The sequence below is a fragment of the Punica granatum genome, chromosome 8 (assembly GCF_007655135.1).
Source record: "Punica granatum isolate Tunisia-2019 chromosome 8, ASM765513v2, whole genome shotgun sequence".
In the NCBI taxonomy this organism is placed as follows: Eukaryota; Viridiplantae; Streptophyta; class Magnoliopsida; order Myrtales; family Lythraceae; genus Punica; species Punica granatum.
Window position 1 is genome coordinate 21262805 of NC_045134.1, and position 15449 is coordinate 21278253.

Below are 15449 nucleotides of genomic sequence, written 5' to 3' on the forward strand. Positions count from 1 at the left end.
ATGAGGCCTCACGTGCATGTTCATCGTTCTTAGAGGGAGTTTGTTTCACAAGAATCAAGGTCGGGTATGTTCAAGATCGACGCATCTTTTGATAGAAATCTCATTTCAGAAGAGTCTGTTGAGCAGCATTGTCAATATATGTATGATTGTAAGAAATCTCATTTCAGAACAATCTGTTGAGCGGCATGTGAATTTTTTGTATGATTGTAAACTATCAATTCGAACAAGCCAGCTAAACTCTGAATCCCATCCACCCTGTTCGCATTACGCAACTCAAGGACCCCTACCCATTAAAATTTTGGATATTGTCTATCCGTGAGCGAATTTTATCATAGAACTACAAGCAAAGACTCCGATCTTTTTCACATTCTGATAACATGAGATGGTAATAAAGAAGCAAATAATCTCAAAGCTTCACTTGAATTCAGTTAAGAAACGAGAACGAGCTAATTATTCCCATGCAGGATCTGTACTGTGTATACAAGTAGAGGAAACATCCATAGCCTGTGAGCCCTATTCAGTGACTTAAAACAACTCTCCGAGGACAACTTTATAAATCTCTCCCTCTCGCATCCGGGTCATGACAGTCGTCAGATAAAAGGGCAAATAGATATTATACTTCAACTGACCTATTGAATCGAGACCATGGTCTTCCTTTCACTGATCTCACGTGCAACCGGAACATCTCAAGAACTGCTTGCCACAGACTCGATTAGTAGCTTGTAGCCATCGGGAACGGGTTCCTGTTTGCTCACACACGCTGCTAAAGCTGGGACATCAGCATTGATGTCCAAGAACCGCGCCAGTAGCAGCAGTAGATGGAAATCAGAAATCCGCTTGACAAAAGGTAGGTTCTTTGTTCGGTCAAGGTGGTTCTGCAGGGCCTTGGTTGTGACCGGAACATTGCGGTTCTCTATGGGAAAGGCTGTCGAGAGTGGACCCTGCATCATAATTTGAATTCAGACCAACACTGTTATATTGTTATACTGTATAAAGAAATGTACAAGAGGCTTTAAGAAGAAAAAGGATCATCGATTAAGAAGGAAAAAGAGCTCATGACAAAGCAACAAAAACAACTTTGACTTGTATACGATCTAAGTTGTTCCAAAGACAGCTGAGTAATCGAAAAACCAGTGGAATTCACCAGCCCTAAAGATCCATAGGGTGAATTATGCATCCAATACAACAAACAATGAAGCATTCAGACATGGACCAGCATGTTACTTGAAATTCAATATGCAGAACTGAAGACATCAGAAGAGCATCCACTGATCTCTGGGAAAAGAACGATACTTTGTTTTGCATTGAATACATTTGTTAGAAAATCACATCATAGTTTGTGGATGAGAAGGAAAAAATTAGGACAACAGTAGAATAAAAAATAAGCCCAGGGAAATTAGCAAAGCAAAACAAGGCTGAAAAAAGAACCAAAAGAAATGAACTGCTCAATATCAGAATATCCGAGAGGAGACACTGCTATTCAATAAAAGCTTATCCATTCAGTTCCCTTTTACACCTAATCAAGGATGAGTTTATACCAGGATAAGATATCACTATATGAGAATATGAAGCATACGCAGGTAGGTATGAAAACTGAAGTGAGTTACTGCTAGAAAGTTGCAATTTTGAAACGAAATTCACTAAATTAACAAGGTCAAAACTTCAAGTAGTCAATACTCAGTTGAAATTTGCTTGCCAAAGGTTCGATCCCTATTAAGGATAGAAACATGTACTAAAAGCAGGCCACTATCAAGATGCACAGAAACACCAGATTCCGGGCACGAAAAAATGTGACGCACGTGAATGAAAAAGTCCAAAACCAATGTGATTTCTGATACTATCCACCCTCATGTTCATGGATAAGTAATATCAACAGTTCTCTCATAGCGTTTTGGTTTGTGGACCTTTCTGCCTATTGTGCCCGAGTTTAGATTTGTTCTGTTTCCTAAGTTTCAAGTAAATAACCACCCCATATACTATCCTAACCTAGCACCATTAGCACCACATCTAAGCAGAAACTTCCATCATTGAACGTCCACCAACATACCGAGACTACAAGAAAACACAATCTTCCACCTGGTTGCGGTAGAAGGATTACCAATATAGAAGCTATTCCTTTGTGTTCCTTTGTTATTGCATTCAACCAAGCAGGCCACTAAAAACACTAGGAGCCCAAGAAGAAACAAATAATGCAGGTCATAAAAAATCGAAAGATGCAAGCAAAATCAAACGCACCTGATGGTCGAAGATCTTCACAACCACCAAGAAGAAATCATTGTCAACCTCCCTAGTATCCTTTACACCAACCACCACATCCTTCTTCATCCTTGAGATCTTAGGGTCTGCACCCTCCTCGCCAATCTCGGTCTCGAACCACCCTTCCTTCCACAGCCTAACGCACACATCGCTCATCTGGAAGGCCTCGAAGTGGACGTCGGCCGCACCATCCTCGTTCACCTCCAGCTTCACAACAGCCGTCACCCACTCCTTCAGCCCACTCTCAGCATGAAATTCGACCGCCTGCAGGAGTTCTCTGTTCGACAAGGTGTAATCTTTCTTGTCCTGACTCACCGTCTGAGAGAAGATAAACCCTACCCTCCTCATCCCGAGCCCGAGGGCGATCGCCTCCACCAGCTTTTCCTCCTCCGGGTCCCTGAAGAACACCAAATTCTCCTCACTCCCCTGCTGCGGCAGCTCGTAGATGAAGTCCACCTCGACCTTCCCAACCTCGGACACGGTCCCATACATGAACCCCCCTCTCTTCACCGCGAAAGCGAGGGTCTCGTTCACGTAGTACTGGAACATATTGGCGCAGTCCCGATCGAATGACACGAGCTCGCAGTGAGGGTTCTCCTGCCTGGTGACCCGCATCTGCTTTGCGATCAAGTCATCCATAGTCATCTTCCGGCCGAAGGAGCCTGCCGGGTGGAAGGCGGGGCCGGCGACAGACCGCTCGATCCCATCATAGTAGACATAGACGAAGGAGCCATGGGAGATGTTGAGGACGGAGAGAGGGATGCTGGGGTCGGCCATGTCAGTGAAGCTGGAGAGGTCGGAGGGGGTTTTGGCGAGCAGGAGGTTCTGATTCATGGAGAGGGTTTGATGGGCAATCGGGATTCGGAGCTGGGACTGGATTAGGGTTTTCAGGTGGCCGATCGTGGCATTGGGGTCGTCGACTCTCAGCCGTTCGAGGCCGTCCCTGGAGCGAATTCTGAGCATCATCCTCAAAAGGGTTTGTGGGTTCGGTCTTGTTGGGCTGTTGAGGCCGTAAATCGAGGATTTTGAGGTGGTGGGGGAAGAAGATGAAGAGGAAGAGAGGAGACTGTTCTGGAAAATTGAATTACTTGATGAAGGGGAAAAGCGAGAATACAATATCTTTCACCGGGTTAAAGGAAAGAACTTCGTCTCCGACCTGACTAAGGTTTCACTGTTCCTTCGCATATTTGATTCACATCTATATATGGAGAAGAAGCCACTCACGCTGGCAGGGATCATAGATTTCCGATATAATACGATATCTATACCTATATCTATAACTATCAATTTGATCCACGAAGTTGTCCAAAACATCTGATATGATACATGATAATTTTTTGCCTTCGATCTAATACATGAACTTCTATTCGGTCTATCAAATTGACCCATAGTTAAGTTTCTTAGATGGAATTGAGCATCTGGGTTTAATGGCGTGAGATAACTGGAGTTTCCTCTAATTGACCAAAAGATGACGTCGTTCCAAGAGGGTACAAAACGCCGTGGTTCGATTCTCGCACCACAATGAGCCAAAGACGACGTTGTTTTACAAGCGAAGACGGCGTCAATTTAACATTCTCGAGCCACAAAACGAAATTGATTGACTGTAGAAGTGCTCAGATCATCTCTTCCCCTAACCCTAAATTCTCCCTCTAATTTGGTCAATCTGGAGTGACAAATCGAGGTTGTGCTTTGCGAAGCTATGAGGTTTTGGGTTTTTGATAAGTAAAGGGCGTGAAGGAAGTTCGTGCGTAAAGCATTTGGGAGGAGGTATGGACAATTTTTTTTTTGTCCAGATTGTGGTTCCCTTTATGCGCACAGTTGTGATCCCCTACCTTGGCTATTGTTTTTTGCTTTTCTTATTATCATTTGATGCTTTTCATGACTGTGGTCTCCTGCCTTCGTTACATTGTGGTTGTGGTCCTGAGTGTTGATCGGCAAGAGTTTACTGGTAGGCATAGAAAGTAGTTATGGGCCATTTTAGTTATTTATTCATTTGATTAATTTTTTTTTCTTTGTAATTGTTTATTGTAGGTATGGATGACTTGTATAAGTTGATACTTCACCATGGTGGTCAATTTATGGTTATGCCCAAAATAGAGTACGCTGGAGGGAAAATACATGTATGGGAGAATATTAGTATTGACAATGTTTCAGTGCCTGCTATTAAGTTGTTATATAAGAATCTTGGTTATGCATCATACAAGGGGGTGTGCTGAAAGATTCATGGATTTGATTTGGACAATGGTCTTAAGAGAACTTGAAATTGATGAAGATTTTCATAGGCTTTACATTTGTGTGGCAAATGTTAGAGAGATTGAATTTTATTTTGTCAATGACATAGAAGATGAAAATGATGGCAAGAGGGAGGTTGTAGTTCAATCTAAAGGAAAGAAAAAGTTGGAACAAGTTGAGTTTGAACAAGTTCATTGGAAAGCTCCAAACATAGAGTTGCAAGAAGTTGGTGAGCATGTTAGATGAGAGAGAGATGAGAGCTACTCAGATTCAAATGATGAAGGAGGCTCTGCTTCAAATGATGAGGGAGACTTTGATTCTGCTTATAGTCCAAGTGGTCATGGTAGTGATGATGAAGGTAACATTGAGAAAGGCGTTGCACTTCCAATTAAGGGTGGTGAACATGCTATGTTTGCTGAACAATTAGATGAAGTAGAATGTAGAGAGGTAACATCATGGAAAATAAAACCAAAATGGAGGGTTTATAAAGCCAGCAATCTTTAGAATGCTGAGCAAATAGGAAGGCAAGACAAGAAGCAAGAGTTGTTGAATTTAAACAAGAAGATAAATGGCATTCTAAAGAGTTTTCAAGTCTTAAGGGAAGTGGTGATGATGATGAAGATGAGAATCCTCTTGCATTCAATATGAAGAGTGAGTATGGGAAGGTGCGGAGTTAAATATGTTGCCCCCTCCTCTGAAAACATTCAAAAAAGCTCTGAAGGATTATATCATTGTTACTGGCAAGCCAATCAAAATCACTAGGGATGAGAAGATTAAGTGTAAATACAAGTGTGAGGAGGGTTGTGATTGGGAATTACACTGTGTAAAACGTAAATTTAATTAGCCTTAATAAGTCACAAAATTGAATGATAATTCAAATAGCAATTCGGACAAATAAAATGCTATAAAATTAAATGAATTTCACTAGTGTAAGAACTTGGAAATTCAAACCAAAACAAGGCGAAACCAAAAGATACGAGAAAGCCGAGTTCTGTGTTAGACACAAACCCCTTGAAACAGAATTGTCCCCTCCTGGATGCTTGAGGTCACGTGGACAATCGTTTCCCAGGGTAAAACGGCAACAAGCGAAGCAGCAGCACAAACAGCAACGCTTCAGCGAACTCGAAGAGAAGCGTGAACACTTTTGAGAAAGGCTACAGGAAGCAAATGGCATGAGACTCTTTTTCTTTTCCTTTTTGCCGTGTGCTCCTTTTATAGACTACGGGTTCCATCCGTGATATGACTCTTCTTATTCTCCTTTTATGGGGAATAACTCACATATATTCAATATATGTTTCCATCTGTTATATGACTCTTCTTATTCTCCTTTTATGGGGAATAACTCACATATATTCAATATATGTGTTAATGGTATTTGATTATTCATGAATGCAATTCATTCATTTCTTGTAACCACCAAGAAAATCAAGAGTCATTAGCTCGTGAGCAATTTTCTCATTCACCCATTAGCCATAATTTCCAACAATCCCCCACATGAATGGAAATTGTTTTGTTTCGACTCGTAGATAGTGTTCACCAGTTGAACCTGTATAGGATAGGTAGGTGTCACCACCCTTGAACCTTCCCTTGTGAAAATGCATGTACTTTACTAGCAGTCCAATAGACACGATGTCCTTGAATTATTCCGCTGTTTTGTGTAAAGATATTACACACCTCACACAAGATTCAACTGACTTCCTTCGGTTCTCATAGTTGTGTCCATTTTTGCCATGGAACACCGTTCTGGTTCTGTGAGAGTTTCTGAAGAATTAAGTCCATAAAAATTCTCCTCTAAAGCGGCCCCACTTCTCTCTCACATAGGTGATTTCAAATATCATTAAAGCAATTTAGATTGCTAGCCTTATCCGTTTATCACTGTTTCATCAAGGAATGGTCCAGGGATTTTCTCCCGTACAGTGATTTGATTCGGTTCTATAACTTGGTTGTCCCATTGAACCTAGATCTTGGGATCTCCAGTCAGCTAGGTTGGGTGTCCGCTATAAAACCTTTCCTCTAATGGACTTTAGACCCATTCTCTTTGACAACTTCTCAAACTGCTCTTTACTTAACCCTTTGATTAGCGGATCCGCTATATTATCCTTTGACCGCACGTAGTCAATAGAGATAATTCCAGTTGAGATCAGTTGTCTAATGGTGTTGTGTCTACGACGTATATGTCTAGACTTACCATTATACATATTACTTTGTGCCCTTCCAATTGCTGTTTGACTGTCACAGTGGATACAAATTGGTGGCACAGGTTTTTCCCATTGAGGAATGTCCTCTAGAAAATGGCGTAGCCATTCAGCTTCTTCTCCACATTTATCCAGAGCAATAAACTCAGATTCTATTGTGGACCTAGCGATAATAGTTTGTTTCGAGGACTTCCATGAAACTGCTGCACCTGCTAGTGTGAACACATATCCACTAGTGGATTTTGAATCCGTTATATCATATATCCAATTCGCAACACTGTATCCCTCTAGGACAGCTGGATATCTAGTATAGTGCAGCCCGTAATCTCGAGTGTATCTAAGGTATTTGAGTACCCTGACAATTGTCTTCCAATGGTCTCCACTCGGATTACTCGTATATCTACTGAGTCTACTAACCGAGTATGCAATATCAGGCCTAGTACAACTCATCAGATACATCAGACTTCCAATGACCCGCGAGTATTCTAACTGAGAAATACTCTCTTTTCTATTCTTTGATAGATGAAGATTATTGTCTATTGGAGTCTTTGAAATTCCAGAATCATTTTTGGTAAATTTTTCCAGAATTTTATCTATGTAGTGTGACTGACTCAAAATTAGTCCATCTGATGTTCTCATGATTTTAATTCCTAAAATCACATCAGCGAGTCCCATATCTTTCATATCAAATCTTGAATTCAACATATTCTTCGTAGATTTGATCATTCTGTCATCACTACCAACAATGAGTATGTCATCCACGTAGAGACATAAAATGACGTAACCATTTTCTGTTTCTTTAATGTATACACATTTATCACACTCATTGATCTTAAATCCTTTGGAAATCATTGCATTATCGAATTTTTCGTGCCACTGTTTTGGCGCTTGTTTTAACCCATACAATGATTTGACCAATTTACAGACTTTCCTTTCTTTTCCAGGAGCCACGAACCCCTCGGGTTGTTCCATATAGATTTCTTCATCTAAATCTCCATTTAGGAAAGCTGTTTTCACATCCATTTGATGAACTTCCAAATTACGCAATGCCGCAACTGCAAGTATCATCCTAATGGAATTTATTCTTGTCACAGGAGAATAAGTATCAAAATAGTCCAAGCCTTCCTTTTGCTTGTATCCCTTAATTACAAGCCTGGCCTTGTACTTATTAATGGATCCATCTGCTTTCATTTTCCTTTTAAAGATCCATTTGGATCCTAAGGGTTTACAACTAGTGGGGAGATCCACTAATTCCCAAGTGTGATTTCGCAGAATTGAATCAATTTCACTTTTGATTGCCTCCTTCCAAAGAGGTCCCTCAGAAGAATTCACTGCTTCAGCATAGCTTTGTGGTTCATTTTCTAACAAATATGTCAGAAAATCATTCCCGAATGATTTTTCAATTCTAGCTCTTTTGCTGCGTCTAAGTTCAATCTCTTCATCCGAACCCTGCCTTTCATGATCTACGTCATGAAGTCCATCATTCATAGTGCACGAGGTTCGTTTCGATGAACTCGATGCCTCATTCAATTTACATGGAAATACATCTTCAAAGAACGATGCATTCCTTGATTCCATTATCGTGTTCTTGTGTATATCGGGAATCTTAGATTCATGCACAAGAAATCGATAAGCACTACTGTTATGTGCATAGCCAATAAAGATGCAGTCCACCGTCTTAGGACCGATCTTTACTTTCTTTGGTGCCGGAACGACTACTTTTGCCAAACACCCCCACACTCGCAAGTGATCGTAGGATGATCTCCTACCTCTAAATAATTCATAAGGTGTCTTTTCCCTTTTCTTTCGAGGCACCTTATTTAATAGGTAATTGCTTGACAATATTGCTTCACCCCACATATTTTGAGGTAATCCTGAACTTAATATCATCGCATTCATCATGTCTTTCAATGTGCGATTTTTGCGTTCAGCAACACCATTCGATTGAGGTGAATAGGGTGCAGTCACTTCGTGTATAATTCCGTATTGTGCACAGAATTCCCCGAAAGGCGTTACGTATTCGCCTCCTCTGTCACTCCTCAATCTCTTGATTTTCTTGTTGAGTTGATTCTCAACTTCATTTTTATAGAGAACAAATTTCTCTATGGCCTCATCTTTGCTTTTCAACAAATATATATAACAGTATTTTGTACTATCATCGATAAAGGTAATAAAATAATTATTACCTCCTCTTGTTGTTGCGAACTTTAGATCGCATACATCACTATGAATTAGATCAAGTGGCTCGGTGTTCCTTTCAATCGTTTGAAAGGGTGACTTTGTCAATTTTGCCTCAACACAAATTTCACATTTGTGCTGTGAATCAATTTGGAATGTAGGTATGTGATTCAAGTTAATTAATCTACGCAAAGTATTATAATTAACATGACATAGTCTTCCATGCCACAAATCAGGAGACTCAATCAAATACGCAGAAGAACCAGAATTCTTATTGATTATGGTCATTACATTGAGCTTAAAAAGCCCGTCACACACATATCCCTTTCCTACGTACATTCCAGACTCGGACAAAATAACTTTGTCCGACTCAAAAACCATCCTGAACCCATGTTTGTTCAGCAATGACCCGGAGACCAAATTCTTCCGAATCTCAGGTACGTACAATACATTGTTCAGAGTCAACTCCTTTCCTGAAGTCATCTTTAAGACTACCTTTCCTTGACCTTCAACAGCAGAATGGGCAGAGTTTCCCATATAGATCCTCTCCCCAGTGACTGGTTCGAGCATTGTGAATAGGTCTCTGTTTGAGCACACATGTCTAGTGGCACCGGTATCAAGCCACTATTCCTTTGGGTTGGACCCAATGAGGTTCACCTCTGAAACCACAGCAGATAGGTTGATATCTGCCACATCTCGAGCCATTTCATTAACCACGTTTGCTTCATGGTCCTTTTTCCTTTTTGGGAGCCTGCAGTCAGCAGATCTGTGACCTTTCTTATCACAGTTGAAGCATTTCCCCTTAAACTTGGGCTTGAAGACTCCTCCATTCGTACCCAGCTTCTTCTTGCCTTTTTTGTTCTTAGAGATTTGCCCTTGCTCCATGACATTTACCTTAGCAGCAAGGAGGATGAGATCCTTTCTGGAGTTTTTATTGTCTTCTTCAATTCGAAGCTTGACAACAAGATCTTCCATTGTCATCTCCTTTCGCTTATGCTTCAGATAATTCTTGAAATCCTTCCAACCAGAAGGCGGCTTCTCAATGACAACAGCCACTTGGAAGGATTCACTTAGAGCCATTCCCTCAGCCTGAATCTCATGTAAGAGCACTTGCAATTCCTGCACTTGACTCATTACGGTCCTTGAATCCACCATTTTAAAATCGAGGAATCGTCCGACGAGAAATTTCTTCGCACCGGCATCCTCTGATTTATATTTACGGTCCAAGGATTCCCATAGTTCCTTTGTCGTCTTAAACCCCTGATAGACACTATACAGGGAATCATGAAGACTATTCATGATATAATTCCGGCAGAGATAGTCGGAGTGCTTCCAAGCGTCAACCGCACTGAGAGCCTGCACATCTGACTCCCCCACAGATAGGGTTGGAGCATTTTCAGTCAAAAATCTTGCAAGGTTCAGAGTTGTGAGGTAGAATAGCATCTTTTGCTGCCACCTCTTGAAGTTCAACCCATTGAACTTCTCGGGCTTCTCGACATGGTTCACAGGGACCATCGAGGGAGCAGCCACGTTTTGGCTAACCAACTGGTTAGGCAAGATAGGAGCAGGGCCGGAGGCAGTAGTCTGGCTTCCGTTGGTCGTATCTCCATCGTTCCCCGACGCCATTCGAATCGTTCAAATAACAAAGTCTGTTTCAAGATTGTAAAACGTAAATTTAATTAGCTTTAATAAGTCACAAAATTGAACGATAATTCAAATAGCAATTCGGACAAATAAAATGTTATAAAATTAAATGAATTTCACTAGTGTAAGAACTTGGAAATTCAAACCAAAGCAAGGCGAAACCGAAAGATACGAGAAAGTCGAGTTCTGTGTTAGACATAAACCCCTTGAAACAGAATTGTCTCCTCCTGGATGCTTGAGGTCACGTGGACAATCGTTTCCCAGGGTAAAACGGCAACAAGCGAAGCAGCAGCACAAACAGCAACGCTTCAGCGAACTCGAAGAGAAGCGTGAACACTTTTGAGAACGGCTACAGGAAGCAAATGGCATGAGACTCTTTTTCTTTTCCTTTTTGCCGTGTGCTCCTTTTATAGACTACAGGTTCCATCCGTTATATGACTCTTCTTATTCTCCTTTTATGGGGAATAACTCACATATATTCAATATATGTTTCCATCCGTTATATGACTCTTCTTATTCTCCTTTTATGGGGAATAACTCACATATATTCAATATATGTGTTAATGGTATTTGATTATTCATGAATGCAATTCATTCATTTCTTATAACCACCAAGAAAATCAAGAGTCATTAGCTCGTGAGCAATTTTCTCATTCACCCATTAGCCATAATTTCCAACACACTGCTCATGGCCTGAACCCTTTAGCAGTTTCCAAATTAAGACTTTTAATCAAACCACCCATGCAGTAGAAAATTAAAGAACAAACAAGCCAATGCTAAATGGATTGTAAATAATCTAGTTCTAAGGTTGAGGAGTACCCCACACATTACTGGCAAAGATGCATTTAAGTTCATGGTATGGAATTTTCAAGTGCATGTGTCTGAAAGTATGATTTATAGAGCTTTGAGTATTGCCAAAGGTGTTGTTGAAGGCAGTGAGACGGTGCAATATGCTCAGCTTAGAGATTATTGTGTTGAGTTGTTGAGAAGCAATCCTGGTTCAACGATGCAATTAGGGGTGTAGAGACCAAACATGAGCTTGCCTCCAAGATTTGATAGATTGTATATATGCTTCAATGCATCAAAGAGTGGACTCTTGGCTGGGTGCAAACCTCTCATAGGTTTTGATGGTTGTTTTTGAAAGGATACTATGGAGGGATACTCTTAACAGTCATAACTCAGGATGGTGACCAATCATTTTATGTCATTGCATATGCTATTGTAGAGCAAGAAACCAAAGACTCTTGGAGCTGGTTTCTGATAAAATTATTTGATGATGTAGGTCATCCCAGGGCTTATGGATGGGAATTTATCTCAGACATGCAAAAGGTTTGTGTTATCACTTTTCAATGAATATAATAATCACATAACTGAGCTTTATTATGTATATCTAAAAGATTATTTTCTTTTTGTAGGTCTTCATGCTGCAATGGAGAAGATAGCATCTAGAATCAAGCACAGGATATGTGTGAAGCGCCTTGAAGCATATGTGTATAACAAGGGGAAGATTGTGGATCTTAGGAATAAGTTATGGGCATGTGGAAGGTCTAATACAATAACAGAGTTTGATAAGAACTTTGCAGAGTTAAAGTTAATCAATAAAGCAGCTTGGACATACTTAAAAATAAAAATAAAAACCATGAACCATGGACATGGACAAAGGCAACATTCACTATACTCACAAAGAATCAGGTTTTGATTAACAATATGGCAGAGCAGTTCAATGCCACCATAGTCAATTACCGAGGTAAGCCAATCATTTTTATGTTGGAAGAAATAAGGCAATACTTGATAAAAAAAAAGATGAATGATAGTAGAGAGAAGATTGCTAAGTACAATGGGCCCATCACCCCAGCTGCTCAAAACAAGTTAGAGATGTTTAAGAAAGACAGTAACTCTTAGATTGCAGTGTGAGCTGGAGATGCAGATGGTGCACAATTCCAAGTCATTCACATGAGCAAGTCCAATGAGAAGTATGCTATTCATTTGAAGGACTGTTATTGCTCATGTAGGGAGTGGGATTTATGTGGGATCGCATGTCAACATGATGTTGCTTGTATACGCTACATTAAATAAGGTAACATTGAATGGATTTATGGATATTGTTGTGTTTTCTAATGCTACAAGTATTGCAACAACTGCATGTTCAGGCCCAACCCCAATTTAAGGCCCAACAAATGAATCAGGCCCAGTCTCTTCTACATGTGAGGCCCCAAACCCACAATCAGGCACAAATAAGGTAATTTTACATTTCAGTGCATTTGAGTTTACATCTCATGACTGTCTGGGTTTGTAATGTAATGTGATTATGCTTGTGACATATGTGCAGAGAAAGAGAAAGCTTGGATCTGGTAGCACAACCTCGCAAAGAACAAAAACTAAGTTAGCAGCCCAAGTTGAACAGGATAAGGCATGCACATTATCATCTATCTTATGGAGTTTACTAAAAGATATACTAATAAACATTTACTTGTTTTTGTGCAGGGAAATGAACAAATGACTTATCATCTAGGTTTTTATTCTTCCCTAGCTGAGGCACAGTTTCAAAACCCTCCATTACCTAGTCTAGCATCTCCACTTGTTCCTGGTCAACTTAGAGGAAAATCATGTATCACTATTGATGCATTGGTTGCAGCAAATCTAAACGCTAGGAGGATGTTCAGGTAGCAGTAGAACACTCAGACTGGGATAGGTACAAGTAGCCAAGTTTTTATGTCTCAACAATCCTCTAATGCCTCGCCTACAAAGCCTAGGCAGTAAAATGTTAACTTAGGAAGATTTGGTGCATTTTGTAACTTGTTTTTTGAGACAGTAATTGATAGAATATATTTGGTGTTGGTTAGTAGAATGTCTACTTATGAACACTCCCTAAATGGTTGGTGTACAAACGTAGAATGTTTACTCATGAACATACTCAATGTTTTGTGACTTGCCTTTGGTGGCATTTTGTCAACTGGTTTCTATCAAGATGGTTGGTGCAACAATCTCTATATGTTTTAATGTGATTATTTCAATTCATTCCTCTTCCAGGATTTCCAATGACATTTTTCTATCTTCTGGTGTTGGGTTCTAGTAAATAAGTGACAAAGTCAATCTCAAGTGCAACAAAGATATAATTTTTCCATTCATATTTGCTTTGATTACAATCACCTTCATAGAAGTCTTTAACATAATAAGCAGGTGCATCGGATTCCTACAACAATAAAACAAAAACCAAGCGTTAACCTCTCATGTAATGCTACTGAACAAACAACCTGATACAACGTATCACATTAACCAAACTTAACCCCACTCTTCTCAATAACAAAACCACACACAGTCAATTTGCTCAAAATCCGACACACACGCCTCAGTTTGTTCTGCATTCTTCCTCTTTAATTGTTGTTTAATTCTATGTTGAAATTATCGATTAATGCTGTTGTGGGACTCTGAGTTGAAGTCGAGGGAATTTGGTCAATCCAACCCCAGTGATTGCACTAATTAGACTACCCTTGATTCTGACAACACACCAACTATTCTCTTGCAATGAGCATTGGCTATACTGCAATCAAATAGGGCAAGAAGTCTTTTACAATCGATATGGAATAAGGCCACATATTCTTCAGCACTGACCTCACAATGCAATTGCGATAATGTAATTGCAAAGATGAGGTAAGGACTGATATTACTGACCTCGCAATCACAAAATCGGAGCCCCAAATTATTGATGCAATTGGCTTCAATTTCGGATTTAGGGTTCTACTGTCACTTTTTTGGGAATTTTGGGATATAGAAAGGTAACAAACGCTGTCATCTCAGCTTCTCAAAATTTTTCATTGTATATCTCACCCCATTAAAGCCACATGGATTCCACGTCACAATTCTGTCTAAGCAACTTAACAATGAGTAAATTTGATAGACCAAATAGAACTTGATGTATTAGATAGAAGGCAAAAAATCCTCATGTACCATATCGGAGGTTTTTGACAACCTCATGTATCAATTTGCTAGTTTTTTCATCCTTATATTACATACTATCTATTCTTTCGGTAATTTGTATACTCTATTGCCTTGCTTGCTAATGGAATATATAATTTAACAATACAATCATTACTTTTGTATTTTTTTCTTTAATTTAATAATATATTTTCTCACATACTTTTTCTTAATCATTATTACAATTAATTTTTTAATACTAAAGTCTACCAACTATTCATTATTTTTTTGTCTTTATCTCCAATTTTATAATAAATTCTCTTAGATTTTTTTAAACCATTATTACAATTAATTTAATAATGATAAATTCCATCAACTACATTTGTCTTCATCTCGTTGAGTAAAACAAAATATGATTCTACTACTCGTTACCAAATGCTACCTATATATATATGGAGAGTTGTCTTTTTGAAATAGCCACTTATGAAAATAAAAAAAATATTATCAAATTACTCCATCACCCATCTAAGAAAAGAAACGACCCATTTTAATTGTCTTGATTTTTCATTATTTTTATTTAAAAAATATGAGACTTAATTATTATATTTATAATCATGGATTAAATTAAAATTTTCAAGTAAAAATTCCTTTAAATAAATAGATTTTTTAATTCTCTTTATTTATTTTTATTTTACCCACATCACGTCTACATGTGCAGGTGTGTCTGACGGGGAAGGCCTCGTCAGCAATCCACCACAATATTTTTACTAAAATTAAATGGTGTGCTCAATTTTACAAAGAAATGGCGATTTATGCTACAACTTGCTAATTTTTTTTTTGTTACAAAAATTGCGGGTGACATTGCTCTCGTATTTTTGGGAGATTGAATATCAAAGGTTATTTTCCTCCTAACAAGCGCACTTATTGGAGCTCAAACTTGTGTTATCCTCCTTACGGTGTATAAAGTTACTTATCACCTAATCAACACTTTGTTGATTACAACGTGCTAAATATTAAAAGCAGCTAGGA

General features: G+C 39.2%; 1 protein-coding gene across 1 annotated transcript; it reads right to left on the reverse strand.

Moving 5' to 3' along the window:
- Positions 1 to 389: 389 nt before the first annotated feature.
- On the reverse strand, positions 390 to 3462 carry LOC116187657 (NPL4-like protein 1). Its single transcript, XM_031516522.1, has 2 exons — positions 2236 to 3462; positions 390 to 941 (listed from the first exon to the last, which is right to left on the reverse strand). Exons 1-2 carry the CDS (start codon positions 3220 to 3222, stop codon positions 687 to 689), a joined length of 1242 nt encoding a protein of 413 aa, XP_031372382.1. The 5' UTR covers positions 3223 to 3462; the 3' UTR covers positions 390 to 686.
- Between the last annotated feature and the right edge of the window lie 11987 nt (positions 3463 to 15449).

What these genes read in the sequence shown, in the direction of transcription:
- LOC116187657 (XM_031516522.1), bottom strand. Translation starts at nt 3,222, where the DNA reads ATGATGCTCAGAATTCGCTCCAGGGACGGCCTCGAACGGCTGAGAGTC. An exon ending in TGAAGATCTTCGACCATCAG is followed by an intron (nt 942 to 2,235) that starts GTGCGTTTGATT and finishes ATTATGATGCAG; the next exon opens with GGTCCACTCTCGACAGCCTT.